Source organism: Lytechinus pictus, chromosome 12, assembly GCF_037042905.1.
Source record: "Lytechinus pictus isolate F3 Inbred chromosome 12, Lp3.0, whole genome shotgun sequence".
Classification (NCBI taxonomy): domain Eukaryota; kingdom Metazoa; phylum Echinodermata; class Echinoidea; order Temnopleuroida; family Toxopneustidae; genus Lytechinus; species Lytechinus pictus.
In genome coordinates, this window is record NC_087256.1 from 29,523,340 (window position 1) to 29,545,457 (window position 22,118).

Sequence of the window (22,118 nt, forward strand, 5' to 3'; positions counted from 1 at the left end):
TAGTCACCTGGTCTATTCATTTTCTTCATCCTGCTATGTAAGGCATGCTTACGTAATATCTTGCTTTGAAATCTGCCTATTATAATGAAAGAAATGAAAGGTCATTTGACCAAAATTGTCCATGAAGTAACTACGAACTGGTCTATATGTGTGTTTCACAAGGCAACTTGTCCAAGTCTGTTCTGTGTCTTTTGGCAGGAATCCCGCTATGAGGGCGCTATGCGTCTTTTCATTTCAGCTTTCCTACAATCGCCATTGTTTGTCTATGGTAATTGTGATGATTTGTAATGAAAAGCTACATGCAGGATTTCTGCGGGAAGGACAAGGCTCTGACTATTGACAACAAGCCAAAAGCATGCTCTGTCAAATTTCATTATCCTCAGAAGGCTTGTGGGTTAACCACCTAAGAGGTACAAGGTAGCACGGGACAAGCATAATAATTTGGAAGTTAATGAAAGTTTTAAATGGACAATGAATCCCAAGTGCTGGGAAGAATAGAGATTGATCAGTAGAACTGTCAGTGAGAGTCCAGAAAATTTGAATGAAAAGAACAAAATCTCAACAATAATATTGCATTTCATGCACAGAAGTTGGAAAGCCATTGACTAAAGGAAAGAAAATCATGGTTCAGCATAACTGAGTATTATATTTTATTTAATTTTCACACTGCTGTACGTAGTAATTACAGGGCATTTAGTAAATGAGCACTTTGAACAACCACTGCATCATGAAGGTTTTTTTCCATATTGGATCCCCAAAATAACTATTATGATTTTTTTTTTCTCCGAATCTCTTTCTAGACCTAGTGGTGCCAAGAGAGGACGATTCTCCTTTTCCTCGCCTGCTGGAGGACAGGGAGGTTTCAGAGGTGGCCGTGGAGGCGGTGGCTTCGGTGGTGGTGGTCGAGGTGGCTTTGGCGGTGGTGGTCGCGGAGGATTCGGCGGCGGTGGCGGCGGCTTCAGAGGAGGAAGAGGGTTTGGAGGAGGAGGACGAGGATTCGGTGGTGGCGGTGGTAGACGAAGTTGGAACCGAGAGGGAGGAGGAGGTGGCTTCCGGGGAGGACGTGGATATGGAGGAGGCGGCAGCGGTGGCTTTGGAGGGGGAAGGGGAGGTGGATTCGGCGGCGGTGGGGGCTTTGGAGGCAGAGACAGAGGTAGTGACTTCGGTGGTGATGGTGGGAATGATTTTGGCCGAGGAGGTGGCTCTGCTGGCAGTGGAGGCGGGTTCGGAGGTGGCGGCCGAGGAGGCTTTGGGCGCGGTGGAGGAGGAGGAGGATTTGGTGGAAGGGGAGGTGGGTTTGGAGGGGGTAATGATGGAAATGGTGGAGGAGGATTTGGTGGAAGAGGAGGTGGGTCTGGAGGAAGTAATGGTGGAGGAGGATTCGGTGGAAGGGGAGGTGGGTTTGGAGGGGGTAATGATGGAAATGGTGGGGGAGGATCAGGCTCTGGTGATGGCGGAAGTTTTGGGGCTGAAGGAGGCTGGGGTAGTGCCTCCTAAATGACACAGATTCCATCTACAGACGATGATGATGATGATGATGATGATGTCATTTGTTGTAATGTAAACAGGGATTGTAGATGACTTTATACGTACTGGTAGTCATGTTTATTGAGGTTTCTTTCATTGTGATCTGGTGATGGGATATGCCATATCCTGTTCAAGGCTTCTTGGGAATGTGGATTATTGTGCAGGTATTTCTAGCTTGCACGCGGTAAAAAGAGGTCACGCAATCAAGCTCTAATGCTCGTGTTCCAATTGAACATGAGATTTTGTGTACTGTGTACACGCCAGAAATGCCTTCACAGTTAAAGTCTGCAACCATGACTGTACTATCTGTGGCTCACCTCTATGAATTTAGGCTGTGTATGTAATTTGTGTATTGAATGAACTTCAAGTGTAACAATGTGTTATATGGTACTTATTACATTCTAGAAAGATAAGGTTACTGATTCCAACAGAATTGGCCATCAGTGTGGAATATTAACCATGTTCTCCCCGGGAGTTGGCATTTTTATTACTGAATAGATTATCAGTCAATACAATAAATTGCACATTTTATAGGCTTATTTTTGCCCCAGAGGCATTCTAAGATATGATTTGCTGTTTATCAGAAATTAATTTCAATTAAATTTATGGGGATTTATATATGCTTCAGATTATTTCCTATTTGAGTATCATGTCCAAATATCATATAAGAATGATAAAAAAGTCATATCATGTATTTTTGTAACCTTGAACCATTCTGCTTTTTTAAAGAAATTAGATTTAACATTTTAAAGGGATGGTCCGGGCTGGAAGTATTTATAGCTAAATAAATAGAGTAGAATTCACTGAGCAAAATGCCAAAAATTTCATCAAAATCGGATAACAAATAACAAAGTTATTGAATTTTAAAGTTAAGCAATATTTTGTGAAAACAGTCATCATGAATATTCATTAGGTGGGCTGATGATTTCACATCCCCACTTGTTCTTTTGTATTTTATTATATGAAATTAGGTTTATTCCAATTTTTTCCTCCAAGAACTAGAAAAATTGGATGGACAACTGATTTAGTGCATTAGATATTTATTGCTGCAACTTATTTCATTATAAGGCAGACATATTATTCACACAAGTATGAAATAATGAAAAAATTATGATTTTATATAATAAGATAAGAAAACGGAAAATGGGGATGTGACATCATCAGCCCACCTAATAAATATTTATTACGACTGTTTTCACAAAATATTGCTAAACTTTAAACTTCAATAACTTTTTTATTTGTTATCCGATTTTGATGAAATTATCGGCATTTTGCTCAGTGAATTCTACTCTTATGTGTTAAGATATAAATATTTCCAACCCGGACCATCCCTTTAAGATTCATTTTTAATTGCCAAATCATTTTCTCTGTTGCGTATAAAATTGGTTGAATGTACATGTATGTAAAAATCTATCACATATGACAGGAATATCATACCATTTTTTTAATAGTATATGTGGCATAACTTACAGGGAAGATTTATCCAGTGATTAGTTGGTTTTTATTTTTTATTTTTATGAGATATTCCATCAAGGCTTCGTTTTTATGTAAAAACCCATTAAAAAATGAGAGTGTGATTTTTTTGTTGTCAATGTCTTAATTTTTGATATGATATGTGGGTAGCTGCTCCATATATGGTGTAATATGAATTCCATGAATTTCCATTTTTCATGTTTAAGTCTTGTGTAATTTCAGTAAACACCTCCACCTACCAAGAATATTCCTTGTTGCATATAAATTTGTGAAGTATTGTTCCATCACATCCAACAATGTTTCATCAGTTTGACAGTTGTTACTTAAAAACTATATTCATGAATATGTCTTATGAATCTTGTCCTCTTCTTGTCTGTATAGAATGTATTATTAAGGCAATGTGGCATCCTTATAGAAAGTTCACTTTAAAAAAAAAACCTGACATTTTTTTCTTGGTAGTGGCTTCTAATTGAAACCTATTCTACATGAAACTGCCAACAAATACCAGTTGTATTTTGAAATTCACCTGTGAATTGTCCGTGTACACCTGTTAATCTTTATCCAAAGACCATTTCCATGTGGCTTGGTAATCTCGTTTTATACAGGATGCATATTCAAGTACAGTGTGGAAATCTGGGGGGGGGGGTTCACAAAGATTTAAGTATGACTTCAGTCGCACTTAAATGCCAATGCGCATCTGAAATGCAACGCACAATCTAATTGATCAATACGCAGTAGTGCGCGTCCTCTTTGCATGATCTGACCATTGCGGTAATGCTTTTTATACCGCACACAACTAGACGTTTAAGTGCCACTCTAATTCATACTTAAATCGTTGTGGAACACCCCCCTGGTGTTGAACACTGGTGTTGGGTTTCAAAACATGGAACATAAGGGGCCCGTTGCATAAAACTTTTTACCTGAGAAAACTCAGGTTGTTTTTACCGGAGTTTTTGCCCTGTGTTAAAGTCAATGGCAGAAATCAGACTAACCTTAGTTTTTCAGTTTTTACCAGAGTTTTCTTAGGTAAAAAGTTTTATGCAACGGGCCCCAGGTCTTTGTTAATGCTCAATTTTCACATCAGTGGCAGTTGGTGCATGATCCAGCCACCTAATGAGTTACAGAAACTCTGACTTGAGATGGTGGTAGTGTGGATTTGGGATAATTGCTTGCGCAGTATGGCGTTGAAATAATGACCTTCCTCTGTATAGTGTTGTCTTAGTGTTCCAGTCAAATGTCTGCTTTGCATTCATGTTCATGGAATTTGCTTCAAACATGATGATTATTATGTGAATTAAAGAATGAGGGTAGAAAACAAATATGAGTTATTACTGTTGTCTTATTGTGCAGTCTCTAAACACATTTTCTATGCAACTAAATCCTCATTCAGAGAAAGCTCGGCAACATTTATCATTGTATTTATCTAATATTTGATGTCGTAACAATTTAACTATTACATCATGAGTGTGTTGAGTGATATCATGAGTTTGTCATGCAAATTACTTGCCTCTGCAAAATTTTTATTTGGATGCCTATTCTCCCTTTGACTACAAATATAAAATTTTGCTGAGCTATGATTTTGCCATGATCGAGCGAACATTGCATGAAACTTGATACCATTGGCAAGTCAGATGTATGTCCATGAAATAATCTTTAAGTCTTGCAATTAATTTTGCACTTGAACACTTATGAGTGTTTCATAAACCCGTTGGTAAGTTACTGCAACTTTACTCCTTCCTCTTCCTCCCCCTCGTGCTCCTCTTTTTCCTTCTTCTCATTCTTCTATTTCTTCTTCCTCCTCTTCTTCTTCTCGTGCTCCTCTTCTTCCTTCTCCTATTTCTTCTTCTTCCTCCTCTTCTTCTCCTTCTTCCTCTTGCTCTTCTTCCTGCATATTTCTTCTTTTTTCTTTCTTCTCTATCATCTTTTTTTTTCTTCTCCCATTGTCCTCATAATATCACTCTGCTCTTCTTTCAACCTCCCTTTTACCCGCCCCTCATCTCTATTTCCTCACTATTTGTTATCTTTGTCGGTTCCCCTCTCTTCCTTATGTTTGCTACCCCCCCCCCCTCCCCTTCTTCTGATGCACTATTTGAACTTATTTCTCAAAGGCAATCAATTTGACAGAATTATGAATGTGTAAATGGTGAATGCATACGATCGTGTGTTGATTCGCTCACTATCTGAGTTTTGTTGACATCGCTCTTGAAAAACCGACTTTAATGTGTGCTATGTCGCCGCACAGACGACAAACAACGCGTTTTAATTGGGTCGAGTGCCCTGTCAACCAACGATGAATCATATTTTTGTTATTTTCGATGAGAATATTGATTGTTTTGTTATAAATGAATGTAGCACTTGCGAGAAAATTGAAACGTATCTTCGAGAAAGATGACTTTGTGCACCTGTATGACCCGATAATGCTTTGAGAAGTGAGAGGAAACAAAATAAGATTTCGAGGGAGAAGAGTAATGGATGGAAAAGCTGTAAGGGGGGCAGCGATAGTCAGTGGGCAAGAGAAATAAAGGGATATATTAAATGGGTAGATAACGATTGAAGGAAGGAGAGAAGGAGGAGGAGAAGAAGGAAGAGAAGTAGAAGAGGAAAAAGAAAATAAGAATGAAGGAGAAGAGAGAGATGGAGGGACGAATGAGAGGGATGAATAAGAAAAGGAAAGAGGAGAAATCGAAGAAGAAATGGTGAGATGGGAAATTAATTTCTTTGAAAGGAATAAAAATTATATGAGAAGAATGTCGGAGAGAGAAAGGGGCACATCAGTCTGGAGTGGAGGGAAACGCTAATCACAACCCTTCTATCTTTCAAATGACCAAAAATACATGGGAAGAGCTATAATACAGTATTCTCGTCATATTTATAAAGGTGTCTGAAATAAAATTTTACAATGAACAAAATAGACAAATCTTTCCCTTTCTAAACATTTTACAGCTACATTTTCTTCTATTATTCAAAGGAAATGAAAGCAATGATCATATTTCGTTATATGAGTTTGAAAATACAATAGGCTATCAGCCCAAAGTGCCCGTCACCAAACTCCACTCTTATGGAAGATTCCCTCTCCTAATTGACCTATTTGATTGTTAGTCAATAGCAATGGAAGTAGTCATAATTGCCCCTAACCTCTTGACTAACTCCCGGTAACCGCATTAAACAATTGATCCAATAATATCATAAGCGTTTCTTGGCGGTGCTTCTTTAAATTCATCTGTATTATCATGACTATTGAAAATAAAACTGTCAAGGCTGTAAAAAGTTTGAAGACTGTTTGTTCACCTAAGAAGGTGACTTGATGCCTGGGAGGTCCACGAAGAACTTGTGGGGGAAAAGATGTTTACTTTTATTACAAGTTGCAATCCTATTTTGAGTCGTTTATTATGGCGATTGTGATTGTGATCCTTCACAAAGGAAAGTTGCCCCTAGATATTCTCAAAACGCATTTTCAAAAAAGTTTCCAAAATCCTACACCCCAAGTACCCACTAGATCCTTCCACTAAAACTCTATTAAAATGCAGAACGCCACCAAAACTAAAACTGTATTAGTCAATCTGCTCGTCCAATGGAATGCTAATTTTTGCTATTATATCACCAATATCATCATCAGTATCATCCTCATCAACATCATTATCACCATCACCATGCTAATTTTTGCTATTATATCACCAATATCATCATCAGTATCATCAACATCATTATCACCATCATCATCATCACCACCACCACCACCATCACCATCATCATTGTTAGTCTTATCATTTTTTATTAGTAGCGTCCTCTTCCCATGAAAGTTAAGGTACTATGAAAGAACCCCCCCCCCCCCATTTTCCCCATCAAACGGTAGAATATGATCTATGTCCTGCAAGCTTATACAACGATCTGCCCTCCCCCATATCTTGACCTATTCTGCCCCTTGGATATACATGCTGCTATATATACAGTGCGTCCCAAAAAAAACTATACACTTTTGAAATGGCTGCCAAATAAAAAATATAGCATTTTGGGGGAAATAACTTACATATATGGAAAGCCAATAAAGTCAACTTTCAAATGACACCAAAAAGTTGGAAACTGTTCATGCTTGAGCGAGCACTGCCCACTGAAACAAAGGGTATGAAAATTAGGGTGGGCTGGAATTAGCCTTCCAATTTATGTCAGTTTTAAAGAGGCAAATCCTTTCGAACTTGCAAAGTTAAGGGCGTTGTGATAAATTAATGATCAACCGTGACCAGTTTTGGTTGCTTATGCAAATTTTATAAATTATTAAATTGAACTTTAATGCATGAGTGAACACAAATTACACTTTTTGGGCAGCATTTCAACTTTATCATGTGGATCTCAGCAATGTGTTCATGGGAGTCGGGAGAATAGGGGGTGAGATAGGACTTAAGTGGGAGAAGTAGGTTGATGGAATAAGGGTCAACAGAACATTCAGCCCCCGCCCCCTCCCTCTTTCCTCGCCCTCCCCTCCTGTTGAGAGACTGATGGCTATTGTCACGTACGCGTGAAGTCCAGAGCGGAATGTTGATTTAATGATTAATTCTGAATTGGGGCATCAACTTTTTCCTATCAATCATTTCATCAACAATTTATCAGTAAATCAACTCATTCAATGTGCAATGTGATCAAACGTTCAGTTTTTTTTCAATAAATTATTTCATTAATCATCATAATCATTACATTTCTTGGTAATAATTCAATAAAAAAGTGATCATCAGCCACCGGTCACTTGGCAGCTAAGTTTTGAATAGGCTACAATCCAGGAAGTGAGACAGAGAGGGGGGCTGGGAAATGGGGGTGGAGAGGGGAGGGTACATATGATTTTTAATTTGTAAAAGGACAAAAAGAAGAGGAACGCCCTTTTAACCAAGTCTTAGCATATCTCGCCCTCTTGCTTGTAACAGGTACCATCACATTACTCTGACTCTCACGAACACACTTCTGAGGTCCACAAGATGAATATGCTACACTAAAATTTCAATTCCTGTTCACTCATGCATTAAATTTCAATTTAGTAACTCATGAAATTTGCCTAAGAAACCAAAACTTATCTCACTCATTAATTTAGCTTAGCAAGTTCCAAAGGACTAACCACTCAAAAAAACTGTAAGGCTAATTCCTGCCCAGCCTAGCCGAGCTTAGTGTCTGAGGAGGAGAGAAGCGGGGGGGGGGGGGGGTTGAGATGGAGGGAGGGGTTGCTAAATGTTCTGTTGACCTTTATCCCATCAACGTACTTCACCTACTTAAGTCATATTACCCCCTCTTCTGACTTTTATAAACACATTGTTGAGATTCACATGATAAAGACAAAATGCTGCACTAAAAATTGCAATTCACGATCACTCATGCATTAAATTTCAATGTAATAAAATCAATTTAATAACGCATTAAATTTTCACAAACAACAAACTGATCATTTTGATCTTTAATTCACCAAATAACCCTCAACTTTGCAAGTACCAAACAAAAAACCCGAAAGAAATTGGAAGGCTAATTCCGGCCCACCCTAATTTTCATACCCTTTGTTTCAGTGGGCAGTGCTCGCTCAAGCATGAATAGTTTTCCAACTTTTTGGTGTCACTTGAAAGTTGACTTTATTGGCTTTCCATATCTATAAGTTATTTCCCCCAAAGTGCTTTATTTTTTATTTGGCAGCCATTTCAAAAGTGTATAGTTTTTTTTGGGACGCACTGTATATGTAACTGTCACATTCATCTGTCGACATTATACCATCAACTCTTCTCACCTGTCTTATTCCTACTCCCAGTCGAGGAGTCAATCAGGAGACCTTATCCTCTTTGCGTTAAACGTGCTTCGACTGATAGACTCAAGACCTACCAGTATGCATGGCCAGTGGCGCATAGGCGGCGATTTCGTGATGCTACGCCGCCCCCCCCCCCCCCCCCCAGCCTGATCGCCGCCAATGGCTAGATATTAAATTAGCTTTTATTCTAAGAAGCATGATAGCATAGTCACATATTTGAACATAGGGATTCGTATGATGATTTAGAACTTTACACATCTAGATATTCCATGTCTCAAAATCAGCATCAAAATTTACTATGTTTTATTCCAATATCGGGTCGCAGACCAATCGTAATGTTTGATATGGCCTTAGCGAATCTCAAATATCGCGTACGGAAGGACTAAGCGACCAAGCGTTGAACTCTATTAAAATCTTAATCCGTAAAGCGCGAATTTGACATTGATCAACTGTTTCATGTTGGTTTGTTTGTTTTCATTTTTTTTTTCCTTAAAGATTGAGAGACCTAGTTTTCAATGGCATTGGGAATAAATAAATTCTGATACATCTTATGGGATTCTATAAGGACAAATATTCATGTGAGGGGGTAAGGCGGCCGAGCTCCGCAAAACATAGGTATTTTTAAATCTTCAAATGCTTCATTTCCCGGTGCATTTACCTTTCCCCTTTCTCCTTTCCGTTTTTTCCGTTTTCTGTACAACATGTTTCAGTATAACATTAAGCATGTAAAATAAAGCGATTCTGAGATAAATCATGAAAAGATTTTTTTTTTTTTAGTATAAAGGGTTATGACTGAGTTTGTCGCTTCGTGTTTAGGGTATGCCCCCCATAGGTCTGGAATTCAATACGAAGGTAAAACATATAAATTTGATTAGCTCTTTTTCTCAAAGGAGTTATACTTAATGGAAGTTTTTGCGTTAAGCACCAGGTATGTAGTCCTGAAAAGGACTGTTCGTTTATCTTTCTTGGTTGTTTGATAGCTCTTAAAAGAACTTATCGACATTTTGACCAGCGTGTTCTAGTCGTCATCAGGAATTATGATCCACTCGAATACTTGATGGGTATGTAAGCAGGTTGGTAATGAAGAAGGTAATTAAGGTTGAACCAATAGGAAGGCAGGAATGAAGAAGGTAATTAAGGTTGAACCAATAGGAAGGCAGGAATGAAGAAGGTAAGTAAGTTTAAACCAATAGGAAGGCAGGAATTAAGAAGGTAATTAAGGTTGAACCAATAGGAAGGCAGGAATGAAGAAGATAATTAAGTTTAAACCAATAGGAAGGCAGGAATGAAGAAGGTAATTAAGGTTAAACCAATAGGAAAGCAGGAATGAAGAAGGTAATTAATGTTAAACCAATAGGAAGGCAGGAATGAAGAAGGTAAGTAAGTTCAAACCAATATGAAGGTAGGAATGAAGAAGGTAAGTAAGGTTGAACCAATAGGAAGGCAGGAATGAAGAAGATAATTAAGTTTAAACCAATAGGAAGGCAGGAATGAAGAAGGTAATTAAGGTTGAACCAATAGGAAGGCAGGAATGAAGAAGATAATTAAGTTTAAACCAATAGGAAGGCATGAATGAAGAAGGTAATTAAGGTTAAACCAATAGGAAAGCAGGAATGAAGAAGGTAATTAATGTTAAACCAATAGGAAGGCAGGAATGAAGAAGGTAAGTAAGGTTAAACCAATAGGAAAGCAGGAATGAAGAAGGTAATTATCTTTGAACCAATAGGAAGGCAGGAATGAAGAAGGTAATTAAGGTTGAACCAATATGAAGGTAGGAATGAAGAAGGTAATTAATGTTGAACCAATAGGAAGGCAGGAATGAAGAAGGTAATTAAGGTTGAACCAATAGGAAGGCAGGAATGAAGAAGGTAATTAATGTTGAACCAATAGGAAGGCAGGAATGAAGAAGGTAATTAAGGTTGAACCAATAGGAAAGCAGGAATGAAGAAGGTAATTATCTTTGAACCAATATGAAGGCAGGAATGAAGAAGGTAATTAATGTTGAACCAATAGGAAGGTAGGAATGAAGAAGGTAATTAAGGTTGAACCAATAGGAAGGCAGGAATGAAGAAGGTAATTAATGTTGAACCAATAGGAAAGCAGGAATGAAGAATGTTATCAAGGTTGAACCAATAGGAAAGCAGGAATGAAGAAGGTAATTATCTTTGAACCAATAGGAAGGCAGGAATGAAGAAGGTAATTAATGTTGAACCAATAGGAAGGTAGGAATGAAGAAGGTAATTAAGGTTGAACCAATAGGAAGGCAGGAATTAAGAAGGTAATTAAGGTTGAACCAATAGGAAAGCAGGAATGAAGAAGACAATTAAGGTTAAACCAATAGGAAAGCAGGAATGAAGAAGGTTATCAAGGTTGAACCAATAGGAAGGCAGGAATTAAGAAGGTAATTCAGGTCAAACCTATAGGAAACGCAAAAAAGGTTATACTTCAGAGGTAGATGTAATTCTAAATAGGGCACTGGGAACGAGTTTTTAATAGGGGCGCTGTTTTCTCTATCGCTTTCTTAAGGGTTTTCGCTCCAAAATCAAGGTGATTTTGGTCAGCATTCCTGCTTTCCAGGCAGAGCCATGAATGTGAAGAAATAATGTAAAAATACGTTAAGACTGACCGTTGAAATGAACCATTTTATATAGGCTTTAACTCCCGTGGTTGCGCTCAAGTGCAGGAGTATATTTGAGCCCCTTCCCTCTCCCACCCGGGTAATGGGGGGAGGGGTTCTGTAAACTTTACGACAGCCAGAGATATATTGTTTCAGTACGTGATCCCCTTCGATATACTTAGCGTCTCTTTTCAACAGATGGCGTCATAAGTAAACTGCAAATAAAACACTCGATGTCAAGATCAGAATTTCGATATGCAAGAGTCAGATATAGATAACAATGTATCAGGGGAAAAAACTTCACAATTCACACATGACAAGAATGGTACCCTGGTAAAATTCCAATGAGGCACTTTGTACGCGTGGTATGCTCGGCCAGACAAGTAACGTGTAGTAGCTTTCATTGTTAAGTTTTGTCATCATTGATAGAGTCGTGGACGGGTTGGCTGGGGTGAGCTGGTGGTCGAACGACGGATGGACGGACGTCGGACTATTGACGACGGACCGGACGATGATTTCCTCTCTATAACATGTGATTTGGAAAGTTCGATGACACGTGATGACATGATCAGGTGAGAAAAACAAACCTTGAAACTTTTTAGGTATTTTTCAGTTTTGAAAGTTTTTTTTCCTTTCAATATTTTGATAGCCTAACAGATCGAACTCGCGCCGAAGCGTCATGGTCACCCCTAGGAGACAGTCAACTACGTTTTTAGTTTGGTCGTACCGAGCAAGAACGAACTTTGAAGCGTTTGTTTTTTGTCTCGAATCTCAGATGTCGTAAATATATGGGTATCAATAGCAGTTTAGTATCTTAAAAATTGAAAGTTTGAACTGAGCTATTTTAGTTCGGCATAATTCTAATGGCAAACAAGAATGATTAATGCGAAGTGAATTGCATTGTAAGATTAAAGGATTTTATTATTTATATGGACAGTCAAATTTAGAGAACTGATTAATGAAAACGACGCGGGGGTTGGTGACGAACTGGCGATGATATTGGTGATGATGATGATGATGATGATAGTGGTGGTGGTAGTGGTGGTGGTGTTGTCGGCGGATGGTGATGATTTACGTAAACATGATTTTATATATAAATGACCGTATAATCAATTAATTATTTTTTGTATATAGAAAGTGTGAATATGTTTATTAAAGATAATCAAATTTATCTGTTAAATTTCTGAAAGAGGATTGATACAAATTACGGAGTGTAATCATGGGGGTTTTACGTCACCTCAATTATTGTGATAACCTATAATTGGCATGTTTTCGTTACTCTCTATTGCAATAAATTCAATTCAATTCAATGGATGACGGTGGTTGTTGTGGTGGTGATTGTTATGACAATCACCTACTCAAAGTATTTTCTAAAAGGATTACGCTATAAAGGGACAGATGAAACATTGAATAAAGAAGTGATTGAAATGATTTATATTGTTCCTAATCAAATATAGATAGTGGTCATCTGTTTTACACTCACTCGAGTTATTCTATTGGCTGTCCAATTACTTCAATTCAATTCAATTTATTTACACTCTCAATGAAAACATGAAAAACATACATAAGGTACATAAGTAAAACATTATCACAACAAACAAAAAACATATTTATGAGAATGAGGGGCCAACAAAAAAGAGCAGATAGCCTTATCGAGCGTTGACCCAACAACTATATAACAAAATCGATAGATATTACAAACACAGATAACATACATAAAAACATATATTAACACATACATTCAAAATATATAGCGTAGTTATACAAGCAAATTAAGAATACAAACTTAAAAGATGTAATTTGTAATAAAGTTTGACAGAATTGAGGGTTCGGCATGTTTTAATAGAATACGGTAAATTATTCCAAAGAATAGGTCCTTGAAAATAAATAGAGTTATGAGAAACTGAGGTACGTACTCGTGGTAAATGATAATCAAATAGACTGCGGGTATTGTGTTGATGAATCGAAAAATTAATGAATGTCAACTTTCCATTTATTCACTTAATTTTTTCCCAAAATTTCCCAAGCACGAATTGTATTAGTTAAGCTTTACATAGTTGAACTAACAATATACATTTAGGCTTTGATGTATTTATGGAGTTTTATCAGTTGCTTTCCATATTCCCTGAAATTTTTATATAGTCGAATGCACAGATTGTAACAAAAAATAAAACCAAAATAGGCATTTTATGTTCCCATCTTTGGGGAAATGTGTCAACGGAAATATACTAAATTCGCGTTATATAAACAATTTATGTTTATAAGGATCATTAATGTCTGTGACATGAACGCTGAAGTAATATGCTCTCATTAATATATGTATTCACGTATACATAATTCAACATACTCCTACGTATTATGGCCTTATGAGTTAATCAGTAATTTGAAGTAGAGGCAAATGTTTAATTGTTTTACAATATACTTTCGTCTTTTTTATCTAACATATGGCATGATGGGGGCGATCTCAAGTGGCAAAGGGCAAACATTATTTGCTATTATCGTTGATATTTTTAGTCTTCTTTCTCATCGTTGAGAGGTATAAACATTGTTATACCCCTTGTAGACACTTCTAATTCAAGGGCGTCATTGTTTATTTATGATAGGGTGATACCAGCGACAATGTTCCCATTTCGTGCTTCCTTTAATGTTCAATGTAGGTATCAACTTTCAAAGTACAGAACATTTTCAGGCCAGAAACAATTGAACGCTTTTATTTCATGAGAAACATATTTTGAGGATGGAAGAGTTTAACCTTTTGTTATCAACAAAAATGCAACCTGAAAATATAATTAAGTTCAGTTTAAGTCGAAGTAGCGCAGTAAAGGAATATTCAGGACAATAAATTAAGGAAAGAGTATAAACAAACAAAATTAGTATTATTAGCAAGTAAACGACAAATGGAGGTTTGGTGCTTCATAATTTTCTCTGATTTGAAAACAGAGGGGGGAGAAGCATGGAGGGGGGTCATATTTTTTAACAAAATTTACTTTCTCGTCTCCTCGCTTGGTCATCTACACTCTTAAAACAAATCAGTCAAATTGACTAGACAAGTGGTCAGCGCTGGGTGCAACTGATTTGCTAGTCATATTTCTGGCATATATTCTAGTTAGAAATAACACTGTTCTAGTAAAATACGACTAGAAAATAGTCAAATATGACTAGAATAACAGTTGCACCCAGCTGACCCTATTAACTAGTCATTTTTGACTGATTTGTTTTTAGAGTGTACAATAATGAGCAATAAATGGATTTTATTCTACTTTTTCATTATTTTTCCTCTCCACAGAGAGTGAAAAAAGCTTCCCCATTTATCCCCCCCCCCCCTTTCGTCATCCGTCCAGCAGTAGCGTCATGCTGATACGGATCGTATGTAGCCACCAGGCGAGCGTTTCATCAACATTTGTGTCGCCCGACAAGCTGGACAACTTTCCTTGAATTTGATTGGCTAAGAAGCGCTGTTACTATGGTAACTGTCGGATAAAACTTCCGATAAGTCCTTTCATGAAGTGCTCCTATGGTGCACATTTTTTTTCTGAATGAAAGTTTGCGCGTAAAGCAAGGGAACCTGCTCCCCCCTCAGCCCCCCCCCCCCCCAAGAAATTGTCAAGACCACTTTCCTGAAGAAAATTTTGGTTTTCGAAAATTGCTGGGGCATTTAACCCCTTCATCACCATGGGCATAGATTGTATACTGCATAGTACGATCACGATTGCTTGCAGTCAAAGAAGGGAGGGGTCAATCAGAAAAAATACAATCGGTGACAATGGCGGCATGCTATTTGAAGTATGGTGATTATATATGGGGCCTCTTTTTAAGGAAATGGAGCTGGTAAAATGGAAGACCGTTCTCTGATAGAGATATACATTCTTTGGCGAAAGCCGTTTGACTCACAATGACAGTAAATATGTATTCTTGTGGGATGATTATGTAAATAGTAATATGTGATAATATGAATGTTTGTTTTTTCACATTTCAGATCTTTATCAATAAAACTGTTTTATTGTATACTGAGATCATGGAAAGTAGTACACTCTTAAATCGAAAGGTTGGAAATGGGTACATTACTCCATAAAAAATGCATAGGTGTGATAGTTGAGTTAATAAGGTCAGAAAACTTTGAGCTATTTTTACATAATCAGTCCACTTCAGCGATGCAGATTTAGCTTGATCCAATTCGCAGGTTGCTTTCAAAGTTCGCATATTGAAGTCATCATGGTGATTCAATGAAAATATTTAAATATTATTTCATATGATCACACTTTTCTTCCAATTTCCAGGGCAGTGTGTTGGAAATATATTTTCATACCAAACAATAGGAGTGTGACGAAATGACTCACTTTTGGGGCAAATTACCCAGTGTTTATAATCACGTGACGTCCCATCGGTGAGTCACAAACCGTGGTGGAATTAGAAATCTGGTAAACGCGTACTCTATCGGAAAACGATGAATGAAGTTGAAGAGATATCGGTAGTACGGTCTAGCGATTGAATAGTTCTGTGGGTAATTAATAACTCTCGTGGGTAGAATAAAGGACCACCTGCTGCGAATTTTAAAGAAACGATTCAGTGGTGCACACGTAATTTTGCAGCTCAAATGATCTGGAGACTATGGCCATGTTTCAAAAGAAATAAAAAAAAAACGTTGTTAGAAAAGACCATTGTTCTACCATTACAACATTTTGTGATTAAAGGTATATTGGTTGCAAAGGAAAGTTCATGTGCGTGTATACAATTCATCATTCCCATTTTCCATAGATAATCTCGCTCTCTTTTGTCTAATTCTAAGCTCTGAAGGAATACTTTTCACTATCACTTCCATTATTCCATCCAAATTAAAAACATATCTCTAAGAAAATATGCTGTGTAGACATAAGTAAAAAGAGCTCTGAACAAGTGCATGCAGCTGAATATATCCATATAAAAGCTGCGCTATACAAATTAATGTTGATTTATTATTATTATTCTAGGTTTCGAAAAATTGGGCCTATAAACTGCGTACGAGAAAGATATAATCCACATAACCACATCACCAATCCCCTCAAAACGTTTGGTTTATTATTTCACTAATGAAGCAAACGATATAAAAAAAAAAAAGAATTCAACTGACATTAGTTTTTTTAATTCATTAAAAATTGATTTGATTTCTATTGAGTTTTATTCATCCAGAGTGTTAGCTTGAAATCTGTTGGAGTTTTATTAACTGATAAGGAAGGCGTAAATTTGCTTCCAATGTATCCTTAAACTGTTGACATTTGGGGCAAAATTAAATTTTCTTTCATTTGATATTCGAATATTTTTTTGGTCAAGTCAATTTCGCTTTTAAAGTATTTTTTTCCTTTCAATTCGATTGCAAATATGAAAACGTATATAAATGTAGCATTTTGTTTATCAGAAAAAGATGGATTTATAAAGTTATTGCGCCTCATGGAATAATGAGGCCGAAATTCAGATTTACGTACTTTACGCAGGGCCTACTCTGCAATATTTTTGACAAATTACGAGCGAGCGAAGCTTGCAGGCCTTAGAATGACGGATTTTCTTTTAATGACCCGAATAATTGGGTATGTGATATTTTTACGTTAAAAAGAGATGGCGAAATGCTTAACTGAAAAATTAAGCAGAAATAATTATAATGAATTAAAGATAATTTGACCCCACCCCATTTTGTTGGTTGGGATCCAACCCTCCAACCAATCACTGCGATAGACTCACTAGTATCTATGTCGTGCATTCCTTCAATCAAAAGGATTTCCGTATCTCATCTAATCAATTGACACTTAAGTCATTAAATATTTCCAATTCAGGCATATCTTATCCTTCCTTTAAAAATAAAAAAAAGTTATTTATCTGATGAGGTGTCTGCATGCTGCATGGATGTGACCTACTTGTTTTTCTAGACGTTCAGGTCGGCCTACTTCGGTACACGCCATTGTCTTGCGTATGGTGTTATTGACCATGCCGAGGAGGATTAGGTCTATTTCTACCAAGGTTACCTACAAACAGACATGAGGAATATACGTAAATGAAAGTACCAGGTTTCCCCATAACACAAACATTTAGGAATAGAATGGAATTGACCTTGCCTAAAACAGGAACAACAGGAAAACGACTGAAGAAGGAAACCCTTCGTGTGGGCTGGATGAGTTCGTTTTTGGTCTATGCATTTTGATCTACAGGTTCATAGATCAAGAAGGATTGTGGTACAGAGGTTAGTGGAGAAGTGATGATTATTCATTTCCAGGTCCGTATTCATGGTATTCGAAGCTACCTAGGATTTACTTATTGAATTAATCTCCCCTCCGCCTTTTCCCCCAAATTCCTTCATGTGACATCGTGTTTTTAGATGCTTTCACAAACATAATGCACATTTTGTATATTCTGTCCGGTCTTTGTTTTATTTCTTCCCCCTCTCTCTCTTTCTCTCCTTCCTTTAATCGCCATCTCATTCTTATTCTATGATTTTGTCCTCTCCCATTTTTTATATTCGCGTCTTACTTTAGGTTTTATTTTGGTTTCTTTAGTACTGTACCTTCCCCTCTCGATCTCCTTCCAAACATTCTCATCTATGGGGTCATCTTATCTTGCTCCTTTGCTATGTATCTCTCTATCTCCCACTTCCCTTTCTTACCCACCCCTCTCTTTCACCCCCCCCCCCCCCCTCTCTCTCTATCTATCTTATTGAAACTTTTTTTAATCATTATAGATTTTATTGCTTCAAAATCAAATCACAATATACATAAATAATAGCAGCAATATAATAAATCATATACATAAGTTTTTAAAAAAAAGTGTTACAATTCAGCAAGAACATCTTGATACTTGTTTAATGAATTCCATTTATCAAAGTGAACTGAAAGCTTGCCTTGTTTTACTGCGATTGCTCGCTCTACCTTTTCTTTAAAAAATAATTTCATTTTTAAAGTTATTGAAACTTATTTGAAGAACAATATTTGAAGTGCTCCTGTAATAAATTATATAAATTCGTATATTGTTTTTAAAATATTCTCGATTTTATTTTTCTTTTACGTTCTCTCCCTCTTCCCTTCCTTTTCGTTCTCTCTCTATATCTCCCCCACCCCTCTCTCTCTTTCTCCCTTCTCTTATACCATCCCCATCCTAAAATATTCTTTCTTCCTTTCTTCGTCCCCTTCTTCTTCTTCTCTCTCTATCTATCTTCTTTTCTTTGGATTAAAAATCAGCTTCACTCTCTAAATATTATTTCTTCCATATTAAAATATATCGGATATGTTGTGATGTCCATTTGATAGATCGCGTGTGCCTTTTCACTAATTTTCAAATAGGTATATGAAATATGATCCCACTTCCAAAATTTCCTAAACGCAAAGTACAGGATATTGTGGTCCACCACTGACAGTTTTTCCTTCTATGCCGAAAAATTATTAGTATGAAAATAAATAATTATTTATAGATGATCATTTTCACCGATTAGTAGTTCTTCAATGCGCATTACTCTTTTTCTTATAGCTCCCTAAACTTTTTTCTTGTCAAATAAGTTCTTATTTTTCATTCGATGAACAACATCATGTGACATGCATTATATTGATACTTTCCAATTGAAAGTCAAGCTTTGTAACCATGGCAACGATGAAAAAATACTTTGGAGATAAACGAAGAATTCCCTTTTTTAATGGTATTGACGCGATATCTTGTAAGAGTATACTTAAATGTAAACACAATTAACATATATTTAATTTTTGTAATCTACCCAATTTGACTTCAAAAGGGAACCACAACCTATTTTACAATATTTATTTCTTGATGGGGGAATTATGGGTAAAGCGATTGTCGATAATAGTGGGCCTAGAAAGCACGGGGGATATTTTGTCAAATGATTTCATTTAAATGACTTACATGTTTCATTTACAGATCTACATTTTATTTGATCTTTTTCATTAAATACATTTTTAAGGAAAACAAGTTCGATACCTGTAAGAAGGCCTTTTAAGGATGAGTCCAATCAATAGGAACTTTATGTTAAAGGATGGGAACATTTGTGGTGGTGGTGGTGGTGCTTATGGCTGCTGGTGGCACGGGTCGTTTTAACAAGATGCCCTCTTTGACAACAAACCAGACCATTGAATGGATGGAGTGGGGACTTGTTGAACTGTCAAGAAGTAAATTTTCACACTACATTAGTTCTTTTCTTCGCTAAAAACACACTCAACACGCTAAAGCATTACTCTTTCATTTCTAATCATTTTTTAGACCAAGTCCACCTCAATAACAAAGAAATACGCAAGAAATTTATCCACACTGTGCTGCACTCAACCCAGGTGAGGTAAATGGGTACCGGCAGGGAAAGAATCCTCAAAAAGCTGTGTGCACCTGAATCGGTAGCCTAGCTTAGCCGGGTAATAATAATAGCAGGGCCCGCTGGGAGAACAGTTTTCGGAACTGAAGTGGCTATCCTGGGTAAATGTGCCGTTATTATTATTATTATTATGATAATGATGATGATGAAAAGTCAATTTGAATTATAAAAAAATCAAAGCAGCATGACACTGAAAATTTCATCAAAATCGGATGCGAAATAAGAAATCATATTCTAATTTTCCTCTCATTGTCCTGTAAAACGAAGTTTTATTCCTCTCTGAACATGTGGTATTACTATTGTTTTAACATTTTATGATTCAGTCAACTTGGTCCTTATTGGCAATTCTATAAAAATCAAAATATTTCATAATCAAACAATGAAAAACAAAAGGAATATTGAGTGAGGGACATTATCGACTCACTCATTTGCATTAACTGAGTTGTTTTGTGTAAAATAAGCGAATCTTTAAGATGCCAAACTTTCTTATTTTACATCCGATTTTTAATGAATTTTTCATTGCTTTGCTTGTTGGATTTTTCTCCTTTTATTCAAATCAAGTTTTTATTGGGCTGGACTTGTCCTTTAAGAAGGGAGCAAAGTGCGAAGGGACACTCGGTCTCTACTTGTATGAATGCCTTGTTTTTTGACAGGTTGAATATTTTCAGAATCAGCTGTTACTGACACCGGAATACGCTCAAGGATTTTTTTCCCCACGCTTCCGGGATTTGGAGACTAACCGAATTTCTTGACTTAATTTCATATTGCGATTTATTGGTAACACTTCATAAACAATCAAGAAGAGTTTAATGGAACAAATTATATCTCTCATGTGAAAAGTCATGGTGTATACGGCCCTGGTGGGTGTTCCATAAAGTTGTTCGTAACTTACGAGCAACTGGTGACCCTTTCTTGTGTGTAATGATATAGACCAGAATTTCCTTGATGTTGGTTTAGTTTCCTAAGAATTGTCACCAGACGTTCGTAGAGTCGCTTGTAAGCTACGAACAGCTTTATAAAACATCCACTAGAATATATTTGAATTTTGGCATAAGAGACACAAGATACAAAAAAAAAATTATACTTCTACTAAACGACTTTTTGGTCACGAAATCCCAATTTCGTTTAGTCACCATATTTTGTAATCGGCCTAAAGTTTATTGTATTCACTGTGTCCATCGCATGTCTTATTAAAATTATTAGAAAGATGTGGTACTTAATGAAGTCAGCCGATGATGTATAAGCACGTATTGATTGTTATTTGAACGTGTTTGGATTCCCGACGATAATGTATCCAGATCGAACATTTAGAAATGTGCAGGTGATCATGACTTTATTTTTTGGTGTCGAAGGTCTTTGCGCTGGTTGTCATATGGACCAACTGTTTAATCTATTAATAGCATCCTGAATGTTTAGTCTAATAATTGCAGTAGCTATACCGAGCTGATTGTACCACAACGTTTTTAAAGACATATTATAACCGGATCTATTTCAACAGGCTCTTAAAGGCTTCTGTAAGAGTTGGAAAATGGACAAACTTCCGGTTGACGAGAAGTCAGGTTCCGGTTAAGCGCTGCTTAGTTTTCGCCTGCATTACACCGCTGTGGGATATCATTATCAATATTGGTCCGTTAAGCGAATAAGGATGGGATGTTCTGTCATAAGTCTTTTGAATAAAAAGATACATATTTTAAAGAGTGGACGTGGGGGATTCTTTAAGATAACCGCGCCAGGTATGGTAGACTGGTTTCGATATTAAATCGGAAATAATTGACGACCCGAATAGACTTGTTTTCAAATCGGGAAATGTGTCAAACACACATCATTTCCGATAATCTGATCGGCTTACAATATGGACGATAAAGTCAGTGGGGTTGATTGCACGAAAGGTTCCTTTCAGTTGTAAGGCAGCATGCCTGACATTATTACCCTACAGGTTCATCTCTTAAAAATGAAAATTGAAGAACAAAATTCAAGAGAATGAGACAACGACACCAATAAAACTTTTTCTTTAGTAGTTTATGCAATATCATCCACCACCTAAAGATATAAAAGGTGTTTGTCTAGTGGGGTTTTCTTTTGTTCTACACTCGAAAAAAATATTGGTTAAAAATTCTCCATGAGGATAATTATGTGTCCAACCAACATTGGGCATTTCTTTTGGGCATTTTTATTTATCAAGTGTGATGAAAATTTTGCCCATTCTAAAGTAATTGCTGCTTGTTTGTTTTTTTAACCTTTCTGGACAATATGCTTCCCGCATTGGGTAAAATACTGCCCCAAATTGGTTGGACACATAATTAACCTCGTGCTGGTTAAAAATTTACCCAATATTTTTACAGTGTAGGTGGTGGTGGGGGAAGGATGTAACCTTTTTAACCAAGGTTGGTAATTTG

General features: G+C 36.8%; 1 protein-coding gene across 5 annotated transcripts in view; it reads left to right on the forward strand.

Moving 5' to 3' along the window:
• LOC129272712 (ATP-dependent RNA helicase A-like) overlaps positions 1 to 4,319 on the forward strand; it is a 46,130-nt gene extending 41,811 nt beyond the window's left edge. For 2 of the 5 annotated variants that reach the window (XM_064107310.1, XM_064107311.1), the window contains exons 30-32: positions 801 to 2,239; positions 2,854 to 3,897; positions 4,055 to 4,319. In XM_064107310.1, coding sequence (XP_063963380.1) covers positions 801 to 1,497 — 697 coding nt within the window. In that variant the 3' untranslated portion in view covers positions 1,498 to 2,239; positions 2,854 to 3,897; positions 4,055 to 4,319. Of the gene's footprint in view, positions 1 to 800 lie in introns of all 5 variants that reach the window. The other 3 variants (XM_064107308.1, XM_064107309.1, XM_064107307.1) reach the window with 2 other exon arrangements.
• The last annotated feature ends 17,799 nt before the right edge of the window (positions 4,320 to 22,118 follow it).